Raw genomic sequence first — 12,498 nt, 5'->3', positions numbered from 1 at the left:
GGAAGCCGGGAAGCCCCAGCGCTGGGCCCGGGTCTTTCGCTTACGCCGGCGGCCCCAGCCGCCCCCGGCAGCCCCCAGCTAGGTAGACGCGGAGACCCTGGCACTCACTTTTCCTCTCTCCATTGTCTGGGCAGCCTTTGCTTTCAATCTTCTCCCCAACCCCATGCCGAAAACCGGAATTTTGGGGGCGATGTGTGTGTGTGTGTGTGTGTGTGTGTGTGTCTGTGAGCGCGAGCGCGCGCGCAGAAAGGGTGTAAGGCAAACCTTACAATACCCAAAATCAAGTTCATTCACTCGGGGCCTCCCGCTCCAGGCCGGGGGTGGGGGGCGCAGGGCCCTCCGCGGGGGAGCGAGGCGGGCGCGGTCGCTTCTGCAGGGCTGCAGCGGCACACGCACCCCGCGCGCGCGCCCGCCCGCCCCGCAGCCCCGCCCTGCCAGCAACCCAGCGGGGAGGGAGCCGCTTTCCACCGGCGCCCGGGGCCCCGGGGGGTGGGGACTGGGAGCGAGCCCGCGGTGCTGCTGGAGGAGGGGACGAAGCGGGCTGCTGGAGGAGGAGTGGGAGCAGGAGGGAGAGGGAGGCGGTGGAGGAGGCGGCGCGGCCGGGTCCTCCAGCTCCGAGCGAGGCCACGTGCACGGGACACCCCCAGGGAGGGCGGCAAACCGCAGCGAAGCGCTGCGCGCCGCTTCTGCGGATCTGCCCCGGGGCACGGGCCCGCGCTGGGGGACCCCGGAGGACACCGCCCCCACTGCGTTGGCGCGCCCCAACTACTTGAGCCGAAGTTCGCTCGGCCCCCCCCCCCCCCGCCACCAGCCTGGCCTCCCCCTCCTCCCTTCAGCCGGCGGGCCCCGTGGACCGCGCCCGCCCCGGGTGCGAGAGTCGGCGCCCCGTCCCGGGCCCCGGGGCAGCCTGGGTGTGAGGGAATTTTCCATTCGTTCCTTTCTTGGGCCCAGACCGGCTCCGGGCTTCTCCCACTCGGATGTTCCCGCTGCTTGGAGTCCGCAGCGAGCACCGAAATACCTCTTTCAGGGCGGGTTTTCGGGGGTGTGTATGTGTGGTGGTGTTGGGAGGGTGCGAGACTTGCCCATAGCGGGGAAAGATGATCTATTTTGGAAAAAAAAGTCACGGTTCCGTTGCACCGGTATGAGACCTTTAACAAATGAGAGAGGAAAGAGGAAGAGCGCGAGAGAGGGCGAGAGGGAAGAGGCAAGAGAAAGAAGCGAGAGGAGGAGGAGGAGGAGGAGGAGGAAGGTGGGGGGCGGGGGGTGTGGAGAGGCTGGTGCAAAAGGAATGCGCGTTTGCAGGAGGAGGAGTAAAGCGATGATTGTGTAATTAAATAATAAAACAATCCTTAAGTCTGATTTGGAGAGAGCTCGAGCGGGGTCCGGAGGGTGGAACCGGTGAATTTTTCAACTTCCAAGTTTTGCGACGAAAGAAAGCAGGAGAGGGAGGGGAAAAAAGAGCCCAGAGCAGAAAAGAGGTGTTTGGAGCCGAGCGAGAGAGCGGGATTTATCGTTTGGGATTTTTCAGGAGCTCGTTCCGATCCCCCTGGGCTCGGGGCGGCGGCGACAGCGGCAGCCTCCTCGCTCGGCCGGGTCAGACGCGGGGCGAGGCGGGCGGGGCGGCCGGCCGGGCGTGGAGGAGTCGGCGCGGGCGGCGGCGGCTGCAGCCGGGGGCCGCGAGCGGAGAGCCCCTTCCGCCCGGGAGGCCTGCGCTCGAGCCCCCTCCCTCACCGACCTCTCCCTTTGCCCCCACCCTCCCCGCCCCCGCCCGCCCTCTCCCGCGCGCGCCCCGCCACCCGCGCGCACTCGCTCGCGCTCCCCCTCGCGCACACACATGGTCGGCTCGCGGCAAAGTTTCGCCTGTGGTCGCCGCTCCGGGATCCTGCTGCCGCGCTCAGGGCTGTAACCTTGAACTTTCCCAACGCGGTGACACATTCTCCTCGCTCTCTCTCCCGCCCTCTGTCCTGCGTCCTCCTCCCCGCCTTTTTTAAAAAAGCATTTCACCACCAACCACCACCCCAATCCTACTCACACCGAACCTTCGCGCACCCCCAAACCCTCAGCAACAACTGCAAAACAGAAAATAAATCCCCAAACCCAGGCGAAAAGCAGCCCACACCGGCGGCGGCGGCGGCGGCGGCAGCGGCAGCGGCGGCCTCGGCGATCACGGCCAGCGCGCTTGGACTGCAAGAGGGTTAAAAGTGTAGATTGGATTTCACCCCGGGAAATCTAGCACGCCGAGTGAACTTGAATCTTTGGCTATTTAAGGAGGACTGGGTTTGTTGTGAAGTTGCGGTGATCCAGCGCAGAGCCCCGTCCTGATTGATCGCAACGCGGGGCTCAGATGACTGTAAAATGAATAGATGAAATTCTTGCTTCTCGAAGATTTTCTTGGGCATCTCCGGGAAAGTGTGTTTTAAGGCGAAGTCATGATGTATTCTCCCATCTGTCTCACTCAGGTACATATCTCGGTCGCTCTCTTGAGCTTTCTCTCTAGCCCGAATTGCCTTTGTTTTGTTGCTCTCGGCTTTAGTTAACCTCCGCACACCCCAGTTCCTCGCAGAAGTGGCTGGGAGTTGCGCCGGCATTTGCGGGGCGCCGTGGGAGCGGGTGCGCGGCCCCTAGCCCACTGCCGCTGTGCGCGCCGAGCCCCGCACCCTGGGCACGGAGAGCGGTCTCCCGCACGCTGGGCCGGGCGAGGCCGCCGGGGGTGGGCAGGGACTGGGCCCTGGAGCGCTAGCCCCCGTGCGGCGCTCCAAGTGCCTGCTGCGCTGCGCTGCCCCTGGGCCCACGGGTGCCCGCCACCCATCTTGGTAGCTTGAGCGCTGAGGCGGACTCTGGCTTTAGACGAGCTTTTGGGGGGAACTGAACCTTTATAAACAACCAGTGAACTTGGGCGAGGGGACTCCCGCACCGGCCCTTGCTGGACTCCACTGCAGGCAGTCAGCTGGCGACGAAGCAAGTTGAAGGTTGTGGTCCCGGGACCCATTCCTTTGCTTAATTTGGGGATCTGAAACTCTGGTTCAGCGTGATCCGCACTTTGAGGTTTCCAGTGGCCACGCTACAAAGGCGGTCTTTGCATTGACACGAGTTAGTTGATCGTGGTGAAAGTTAAGGACCTTAACTTTTTTGAAGACCTGTTCATCTGACAATATTTGGGCGTAGCTCATAAGACAGAAAGTAATGCTAGGAAAATAAGCTTATTTTCTAAAATTTCACTTTGAAAATTGCCTTAAATCTTTAGGAAGAATGTTATGAAATAATACACTGGCTTTATACTTTTTAAAGGATACAGCTTACATAATTTTAAACCAGCTGGTCAAATGGAAAAGTGGCGAGATTGAATAGGCTTACCTGGGGCAATTTCCTTCTCTGCCTAGCTAACTAACCAACTGACTAACTAACTAAAATGCCTTAGCCCAGAGTTATTATTTGAAGCAGTATTTTAAAGCGAGGAAAGTGCGTGATAGTTGACTTGAGCTTTTACGAGGATGTGTCACGACTGGTAATTGATAACCATTTTCTTTGACATTGGCATAGAAACTCAGCAGTTAAAGAAGTGTCGCCTGGTCTTAGGTGCTACAATTTTTAAAAACAATCTAATACCATGATGATACATTTTTATAATGGACAAATGATTAAGATTTCAATTGTATGACAATTAGAAGCCACTGTGATCCAAAAGGACTGAGGCATTCATAAATTGTGAATGAAGATGAAAACAATGATAAGGCTTATTCAGTGATTGGATACAGTCCTGTAGCTTTTTGGCTGACACATTTTTTATTGTTTATATTTTGTTTGGCATCTGAGTATGATTAACTTAGATATGGCTATTTTCAGCAAGTAAACGTGTACATTAATTTAACAAAACTGGAAAAATGAGTCGCTGAGCTATTTGTATTTTAAACGTTATGAATAATGACCAATAGGACGATGAAACTGTTGCAGGTATAACGAATCGTCTTTAGTTGTAAAAGCTACCTTTCATATTATCCATCAACAGGATTTTTTTTTTCTCTTTCTGGTAAAGCATGTCAGTACATTTGATAGTATTTTTACATTATTTAAGCGTAGTTCAAATAAAACAAATTGAGGTATGCTTTCCACTTAAAAACTACTGCATCACTCATTCTCACCTGTAAAGGACGGATTTTCTATATTAGTTTATACTTCCAGCATCTGCTTTTCGGAAAATTGCTAGCAATTACATTGCATTTTTAGTTTTCTGTAAAAATATATTGGAAAGTCACTAACTTTATCTTAATTTGTTTATGTTAAAAATAATATTGCAGCATTGTGACATACGGAATATTAGGATCATATACAACATAACCATTTAGCTGTTATGTTAGTATTCAAGGATACATACTCACCAACACTAATTCATGATGATGAATATTTTCTAGTATTTTAATAATGTAAATCTAGGCTGACGTATTAAAACTGTTTTGGGAATTTAAGGCCTATACTAGAGAAAGAATTTTAGCTTTAGAAATCTTACCTAATATCTATGTGACTTTCTAGATAATGTAAGGTGTTACAAAATATTAATCATCTTACTTTTATATCAGACCAGTAGTTTATATTACGAGAGTCTAATAGCTGTAGCAAAACCTTTTTTAGGGTATGTAAATACAAAATAGAGAAACATTCTTAATTGGTTGAAAACTTTACAAAGTATTTCAGTTGTTGTGATAAGGTGTCTAGGTTTTAGAAAGAATTTTAGTTCAAAAGGAGCTATAGTTAAAGGTGTTATTTAGCAAAATGTTATGCAAAAGTATGAGTTTATTGATATAAATCAGTATTTATGCCTCAGAATAAATCAGATGTAAAAGGAAAAGTAAGAGCTATTATATCTTACTTAATATTTGCTTTTTCTAAAAATGTAAGCCCTTAATAATATAACTTTTACTTAGCATGACTGCATTGAATTTTTTTTTCTTTCATTGCCTTTCAAGTTCTCTAGGTGTATATATATATATATATATATATATATTTTAATGGCTCATTGTTATATAGCTGTGCTCCAAGAACACCTAGTATTTACTCTTCCAGCTCTGTATTGGTTTAATTTTCCATCCCTTTCATGGAAACCATTGTTTCTATGAAGAAAAATAAATATTTTTGCTGCAATTAGGACTGTTCACTTTTATATTTGAAATTTGTAACTCTGTTATTTATTTTGTCAATTTATTTCAACTAAAGGAAGTTTTAAAAGAGAAAGAGTTATAGAATGTCAATGTATTTTAATAAAAATTCTGAAAGTGCAGGGTAGCATATTACCTGGTGTGGAGCCATTAGATCTTAGATTGGTTGTATGTTTTCCTTTAAAAAATAATTCTTGCTATTGTTTAAAGTGCTATTGTGATAACCTATTAATTAGGACCTTTGAATACCTTAGTCATGTTTTGTTGGATGAAGACAGTTACTGTGCTCCATATTCATGTCACTTAAAAGCATTAGAAATATATTGCAACTCAGCAGTGGAAAACAATCACACTTGAGAGATGGTATTTTAGGATGTTAATACAGAAAAGTATGTGACTTATAGCAAACTTCCACTTACATTTTTTTGAGGCTATGTCTCATTGTCAAGTAAGTGTTTCACTTGAAAGGAATCCACATAATAGTAAAGCTCTGAAAGATATTTATAAGGCAGCTTTGCGGACTGAGAAAGTTTGCTCCTTCTATTTATCAATAAGAAAAAAGTATGTTTTTAAATAAGCATTGGCAACAAACTTGGGGCAACCTTAAAAAAACATTGTTTTATGTGTATTTGTTAAGAAATTCCAAATTCAACCCTCAAATTGCATTTTGTTGTTTAAAATAATTTATTAGAATTTTGAGATTTGTTACATGATAGAAGATTTGGTGCAAAGAAACTTAATCAAAAGTGTGTTTGATGTCCTAATAAGAAAATGAAATGTCACTGAACATAGTATTTAAGGATGTAAGTGCTTAAGAGTTACCACAATGCTTAATGTCAGTTAAAATAATACTGTATTTTTAAAAGCATTGCAAGGGTAAAATGAGACAAAACTTCACCTACCGTATGCTCTTCACATTGTGAAGTTTTTAATTTATGAGAGTATATATGTATGTTTTTAAATCATATCAATAAATCTTAGTAAAAATCAGATTATAGGAAGTGAGTTCCCAAAGCATGTTGAAGTCCACATTTCCTTGAGCACACATTTCCTTTTGCATGTATTTCTAAGGGGGGATAAACAAAGTTTTTATAGTTACAGTGAAAGCTGAAAGTGTGACATCAGAAAGTGTATGGAGATAGGGAGGTCTTATCATGGGGCTGTGGTTGCTGTGAGCAGGGCTGCCTTCCCACACAAAGAACAGATTGTGGTTTAACTCTTTCCATGGCCTAGTTTAATGTGCTCGCATAGTAACTGAATTGTTCAAATGTGTGCTGGAAACTACTGATCAGTTTAATGATTTCCTCTATGGCATTTGGTTATGCCTCACGCTGTGATGCAATCATCTGCATTCTGTATTATAAAATTTTGACTTACTCTGCTGTAGGAATGCTTTATGGTAATATGCTAAAACACTTGCTAACTGCATTATTGATTGGGTGGTATATGCACCTCTTCTGTATCTGAGCTGCAAAATGCTAACCTCCCACAGTCTTTAGCATTGAAACTTTGGGTTTCATCTTAAAAAATGTATTCATGACCATAGAGGATTTTTTGGACAACTTCTTTGTTAGAGTGTCATTAGTTGTACTTTCATCGTCTTTACCTAGTGGAAATCATCAGTCTACTGGTTTAAACAGAATTTATTCCATGTAGTTCAGGGTGACTAGCAGTAGTATGTAAATTCTAACTTGGGATATGGTCAGTTGGAGAAAGTTATTTTGCAGTTCGGGTGACAGGATAGTTAATGTGACCAGAAAAGTGGCTGCAGTGGAAGTTCTCATTTGCTTCAGATCTTGGCTTATTTCATGCATAGGATGTTAAGCTCTTTCTCTGAACAGTAATAGGCCTGAGCTTGTGAGACAGGTTTTATCTATGGTAGGAAGCAATGAAACGCTGACTGCTTTGGGAAGTAACGCAAAATATTTGTAGGTAAAGATTATCTGCCATTCCTTGCCACCTCCCTCCCTTAAAAAACTCTTAGATGAAACAGGCAGAACAAATGCAAGAGGCTAAGGTAAACCACTTAATTCACAAGATGGGATCCTGTATAGTGCGTGCCGACTCAAGAGCACAGGCATACATGCACCCAGAGTCCTGTCCGAGAATTCATATGTGTAGCAAATGAACTGTACTGATTCCACAAAAGCAGTAAGTGACCAGCGGTGCACTCCTGGGGTCACCCAGCCACCGCACGCAGAGACACAAAGAATGTAAACTTGGTGCCAAGTTGCCATTTTTCATTGTTTACCTCAGACTGATTTTTAAGGGGTTTAGAATAATTACCATGTTCCTGTGATCTGTTAACAAATGAACTGACTCTGTGGGGCTTCAGAATCTATAGGAAAGCTGCTGATTGAACAGTCATGTAATTTTTGTTTTCAACTTTAGAAACTTTTATTAAAGAAATGCAGAAGTGTGTTTGTGTGTCTGTGAAAATGCTTATATGAGTGTGTGTATGTATATGTGTGCTTTTTAGGGGCTTGAGTTGGTGGTGAAGGGAGAGAATGCACTGCTCAAAGTATGGAAACCTTCTGTTCAGGACACTGATATGACAAGCTGTGTCCTTTGCCCACTTTCACTCACTGTATACCGGTTTCTCTAGTTACCACTCTTGGAATGGTGCTGTTTCAGTGTTGGAATGTTGGACGTTTGATAAGAAAATGGATCAAGTTTAATGGCGCATGCTCTTTGTGCCACCAGCAGCCTCTTGCTGAGAGCATGCTCCAAAAGCGGGAACTGTGTGGCATTACACTGAGCATCTATATGCTTTGTGTTTCTGTGCCACAGAGAAGAGAAATGAACTGTGGCATCGCTCCTGCCTTCTGAACAGCTCTGCTCCGATTTAAAAAAAAAAAAAAACTCTCTGTGTTCTTTGTAAAATGGTACTGCTTAGTGTTAGTTGGTCGATCAAATATTTAAATATTAAGTGAGGTGCCAAGCACCTTGGTTGCTTACGTTTTAAAGAATGTAGGATGCATGTTGGGAATGAGGGGGATGGGGCCTGAGTGGAAATACAAATAGAAACCTTATTTTCTTTTGGGGAAGGAGAATCAATGTGTGAATTTTCGTGGAAAAGGGGCAGCTTGGCATCCTTTATTTTCTTTTTGTCCTGCTATTTTGATAATTTTAAATAAGAAAAATGTTATTTTTCTGCATAACTTTTTATAGTGAATTGGGATGGATTCTGGTCTTTTTTTTTTTTTCTTTTGAGCCTTTGAAACTAAACTTGTATGTCTTCTTTTTCCCCCTTGTCTCCTACAGGATGAATTTCACCCATTCATCGAGGCACTACTTCCACATGTCCGTGCAATCGCCTATACTTGGTTCAACCTGCAGGCTCGGAAACGCAAGTACTTTAAAAAGCATGAGAAGCGAATGTCAAAGGATGAAGAAAGAGCAGTCAAAGATGAGCTTCTCAGCGAAAAGCCTGAAATCAAACAGAAGTGGGCATCCAGGCTCCTGGCCAAACTGCGCAAAGACATCCGCCAGGAGTACCGAGAGGACTTTGTGCTCACCGTGACTGGCAAGAAGCACCCGTGCTGTGTCTTATCCAATCCCGACCAGAAGGGTAAGATTAGGAGAATCGACTGCCTGCGACAGGCAGACAAAGTCTGGCGTCTGGATCTAGTCATGGTGATCCTGTTCAAAGGCATCCCCTTGGAAAGTACCGATGGAGAGCGGCTCATGAAATCCCCACATTGCACAAACCCAGCACTTTGTGTCCAGCCACATCATATCACAGTATCAGTTAAGGAGCTTGATTTGTTTTTGGCATACTACGTGCAGGAGCAAGGTAGGAGCAGATTGTTCTTTCTTCTAGCACGGCAAACACTGCCCCCAAACCCCATATACAGAGTGTCTGGCTTGGGTTAGGTGATCCTCGAGGCCCCTAGATCTCCTTCACTCACTCTGGGTTGAGTGGCGTGCCGTCTTCCACTCACTGTCCACTGCCATGTGCAAGCCATGAAAGAGACATGGAGCGCTCCTACCTGGATAGGTGTGGATATTTAAAGACCACAAAGGGATGCGTTTTTCAAATGTCTTTGAAATAATATACTATTTCAAAGACCCACAACAGTGTGAAAAATTTCGTTTGTTACATTTCACTTTTTTGTCCTAGGCTACATTCCTTGCATCTCATCAGCTTTGCCCAATTTGAAACTAACTTTATTTATTTATGAATAGTTAAACCACTCTTTAATATATTCTTTGTATTAGCCTTTTAACTAACGAGGTCGATGAACTGCGCTCACAAATCTAGCGCTATTGAATTGAAAATAGAATTAACATTCCCTATTATAAAATGCTTATGGTAGCCAATATCAGAAAGTATAGCTTAACATGGACCTAGATTTATTTGATTTAAATATTTCTGTCAACACCTACTTGTGCTGTAATATTCACCATAGTTAAACAGAATGTAGTACTTACTTAAATAATCTATATTATAATATTTTCCCACAGTGACTTGGGAATACTTAATATTGTTACTTTACTTTTGAATGTAAATTCATAAAACTTCCCGAGGAGAAAAGTCGCAGCTCTCCTTACAGAACAAAAACAGAACGTGAACTGGTTACACTGGTTTAAAATAAATCTCAAAAAGAATGCAGGAATCGCATACCATGCCTATTTGAAAAAATACGTGATAAAGAGAGTGTTTATATGTTGCCTGAACAATTCATATAAAGGTGGTATTTTTGCTGAGTATTTTTTGATTTCATGAAATACTGTTTTTATTTTTAATAATATATTCTCCTTAAGTAGGTGAAAGTTTCTTTTCTTCAGATAAAGGTGTTAGGCTACAGATGTCCTTGCATCAGCAATAGTCTATATAGTAAAACATCATTTTAAAAAACAGCATACCCAAAGAGGACTGAAGTTTGATCTACCACAGATGGTGGGTCATTTCCTAACTTGCTCTGGTGGTAGGGACATGGCCTGCAGATAGCCAGGTGGCAGACAGTTTCTGATGTCTGTTATATAAATGTGGGATTTAATTGGTATGAATTTTATTATCATCCCCCAAATAAAATGTTAGAGTTATTCTTTTGACTCAGAAATCTAGGTATTTACTATGTGCTTTTTGTCTGTCTTTGTAGATCCTTGAGAGAGTTTTGGAGATATACCTAAATGTCATTTAAATATTTTTAGTTCAGTTTTAAATAATGGTGCTGGACATCATACATTTGGAAATACTACTTTTTTAAAAAAATGAAACATCGCATTTACTGTTTCCATGCATCTAAGAATTAAAGTCCAAGTAGTGATGGTTCAGAGAAAAATATATTTTCATCCTGTGTGTACTAAAATAAAAGCTCATTAACACATGACACTTAATGTGAGTGACAGCTGTCTAGGAGGTGACAGTTTAAGGTGGGCTGTATATATGTGTTGGATTGACTATAACTGTGTTGTAACTGTGTTGTGAAAGTTAAGGCTGGAAGTAAAGTTTTAAAAAGTGGGTCATGTAACTTTTTAGTGTAGGGGGAGGATTTGCAACCACTTCGCAGCTGCTTACATTTTAACTTTTGCTTAAAGGCCAGTGGTTGAGGTGTGCACACTTGTACATTCACTCCCAGGGCAGGCAGCCAACTCTCTTGGTTGATGAACTGACAATAAAGAACATACCCTTTGGATTTGGGAAGATAGATTGAAGAATGAAAAATGCATAAATGCCTTCCGCATTGCACCATCAGTCCTGATAATCATAAAGTTTTAAGCAACCCTTGGAGACCATGTTTTCAGACAAAGCATTGATCTTATTGTTTCCTATCTCTCTCTTTAAAACCTTTCATTATTTTACCCTGTGCATCTAATTTGTGTCCTTTGCTACCTGCCAGTGCAGCAACTCTTCTTAACATCTATTGGCTCGCTCTTGGCAAAAGTCACTTTAGGATGCTTTTGTGTTTTCCGTTTTTCAAAATTTGTATCTTCTTTCTGGTCAAACCTAGGTTAATTATGCCATTTTGCTGAGCAGTTGGCTAAAGAAGGCATTTTAAAAGATAAGTCTGTAGTCACAATGCAGCATATCTCCCATCATGACTTTTTATTTCTCCTGTAAGTACATGAAAACCCACCGAAGTCTGTTTTATAAATCAGGTAAAGAAGTATAAAGGAAAACATCAAAGAAAAATCAGAAAAGAGAAATGTAATGTTTTCAACAGAATGAGCAACAAATTTACCTTTCCCCCCTTTCTTCTCTCCCCACTTCTAAATGACTGGGAGGAAAACATGAGAAAGAACAGAGAGAATGCCAAAGATGGTTGCCACTGGCACCAGGATTGGCATCAGACCCTCTTTGTTTAGCTCAGGATGCCTGTGATTTGTTAGTTGGCATCCGCATTGCAGTGTGGAGTGGTGTTACAATATATTGACAATTTCCAGATCTAGAAATGTCAATAGTCCTTTTGGTTATTTATACAAGATCACAAACTGCATCTCTTCGGGAAGATGAAATAAAGACCAACATATAATAAAGTTCCATTGTTGGCCAACTTCCTATGCTTTTCCTTTTCCCTCTTTCTCTTTTTTGTTCAACCCACACTTTTAATTTTTTCCTTCAAGCCCAGCAGCCTCATCATTTTTGAAATGTGGAAAGAGTTACTGGAGCTTTGACACAAGCTATAGTGCTACATCTGCATCTGATATGGTTTGGGGAAAAATTTATGCATTTTGAAATCATTTTTGATATATAGTTCATTAGACTGCTGCATCACATGGCTGCAAGGCAGTATTTTCTTAAAAGCTAAATCTCTTTGTTATTTAGCTTCCTCTATGCGTACAGCCCGGTTGACCGCAATTTAGTCCATTTTCCTATTTCTCTGCATTAGTAAAAGGTCATGTTCAATATAGTCATTTATAAAATTATATCACCCCCCACTTTACCCCAGATATACACATCATGTGGGAGTATAAGTCCATAAAATCCTTTGACGTTATGGATTCAGAGGGCTGCACTTCGGCTGTTTCGTTGCTACAAGAACCGCCATTTTGTTTGTGAAGTGCCAGGCAGGGGAAAAAAAAGGCAGACACTGTGCTTGATGCCAATAATGGTTGCCAGTGGCACCGAGGTTGGCATCAGACCCTCTTTGTCTAGTTGCTGAATGCCTTTGATTCGTTGGTTGGCATCCGCATTGCAGTGGGCACACTGGAAAGTTTTTGACAATCCCTGAATGAAAGCTGCTTGTTTGCTGCAGCAAACCTTATTTCGTATAAAACCCTTCCTGGTTTTTTTTCTCTTCGTTTTTTTTTTTTTTTTTATAGACTGATAGATTAAAGGAAAAAAAATAGCTCTAAACCGGCCCTCCCATTCCCAAAGACACAAAAGATGTCCAATGATTCT

General features: G+C 43.2%; 1 protein-coding gene across 10 annotated transcripts in view; it reads left to right on the top strand.

Annotated features, from left to right (window-relative positions):
- NFIB (nuclear factor I B) overlaps positions 1–12,498 on the top strand; it is a 428,132-nt gene that overhangs the window by 202,550 nt on the left and 213,084 nt on the right. For 6 of the 10 annotated variants that reach the window (XM_057498695.1, XM_057498693.1, XM_057498689.1 and 3 more), the window contains exon 2: positions 8,415–8,946. In XM_057498695.1, the coding sequence (XP_057354678.1) occupies positions 8,415–8,946 (532 nt within the window). Of the gene's footprint in view, positions 1–1,243; positions 2,460–8,414; positions 8,947–12,498 lie in introns of those variants that run through there. The other 4 variants (XM_036926674.2, XM_036926673.2, XM_057498694.1 and 1 more) reach the window with 3 other exon arrangements.

Source organism: Manis pentadactyla, chromosome 3 (genome assembly GCF_030020395.1).
Source record: "Manis pentadactyla isolate mManPen7 chromosome 3, mManPen7.hap1, whole genome shotgun sequence".
Classification (NCBI taxonomy): domain Eukaryota; kingdom Metazoa; phylum Chordata; class Mammalia; order Pholidota; family Manidae; genus Manis; species Manis pentadactyla.
The sequence above is the reverse complement of the archived record's forward strand: the minus strand, read 5'-3'. Positions and strand labels throughout refer to the sequence as shown.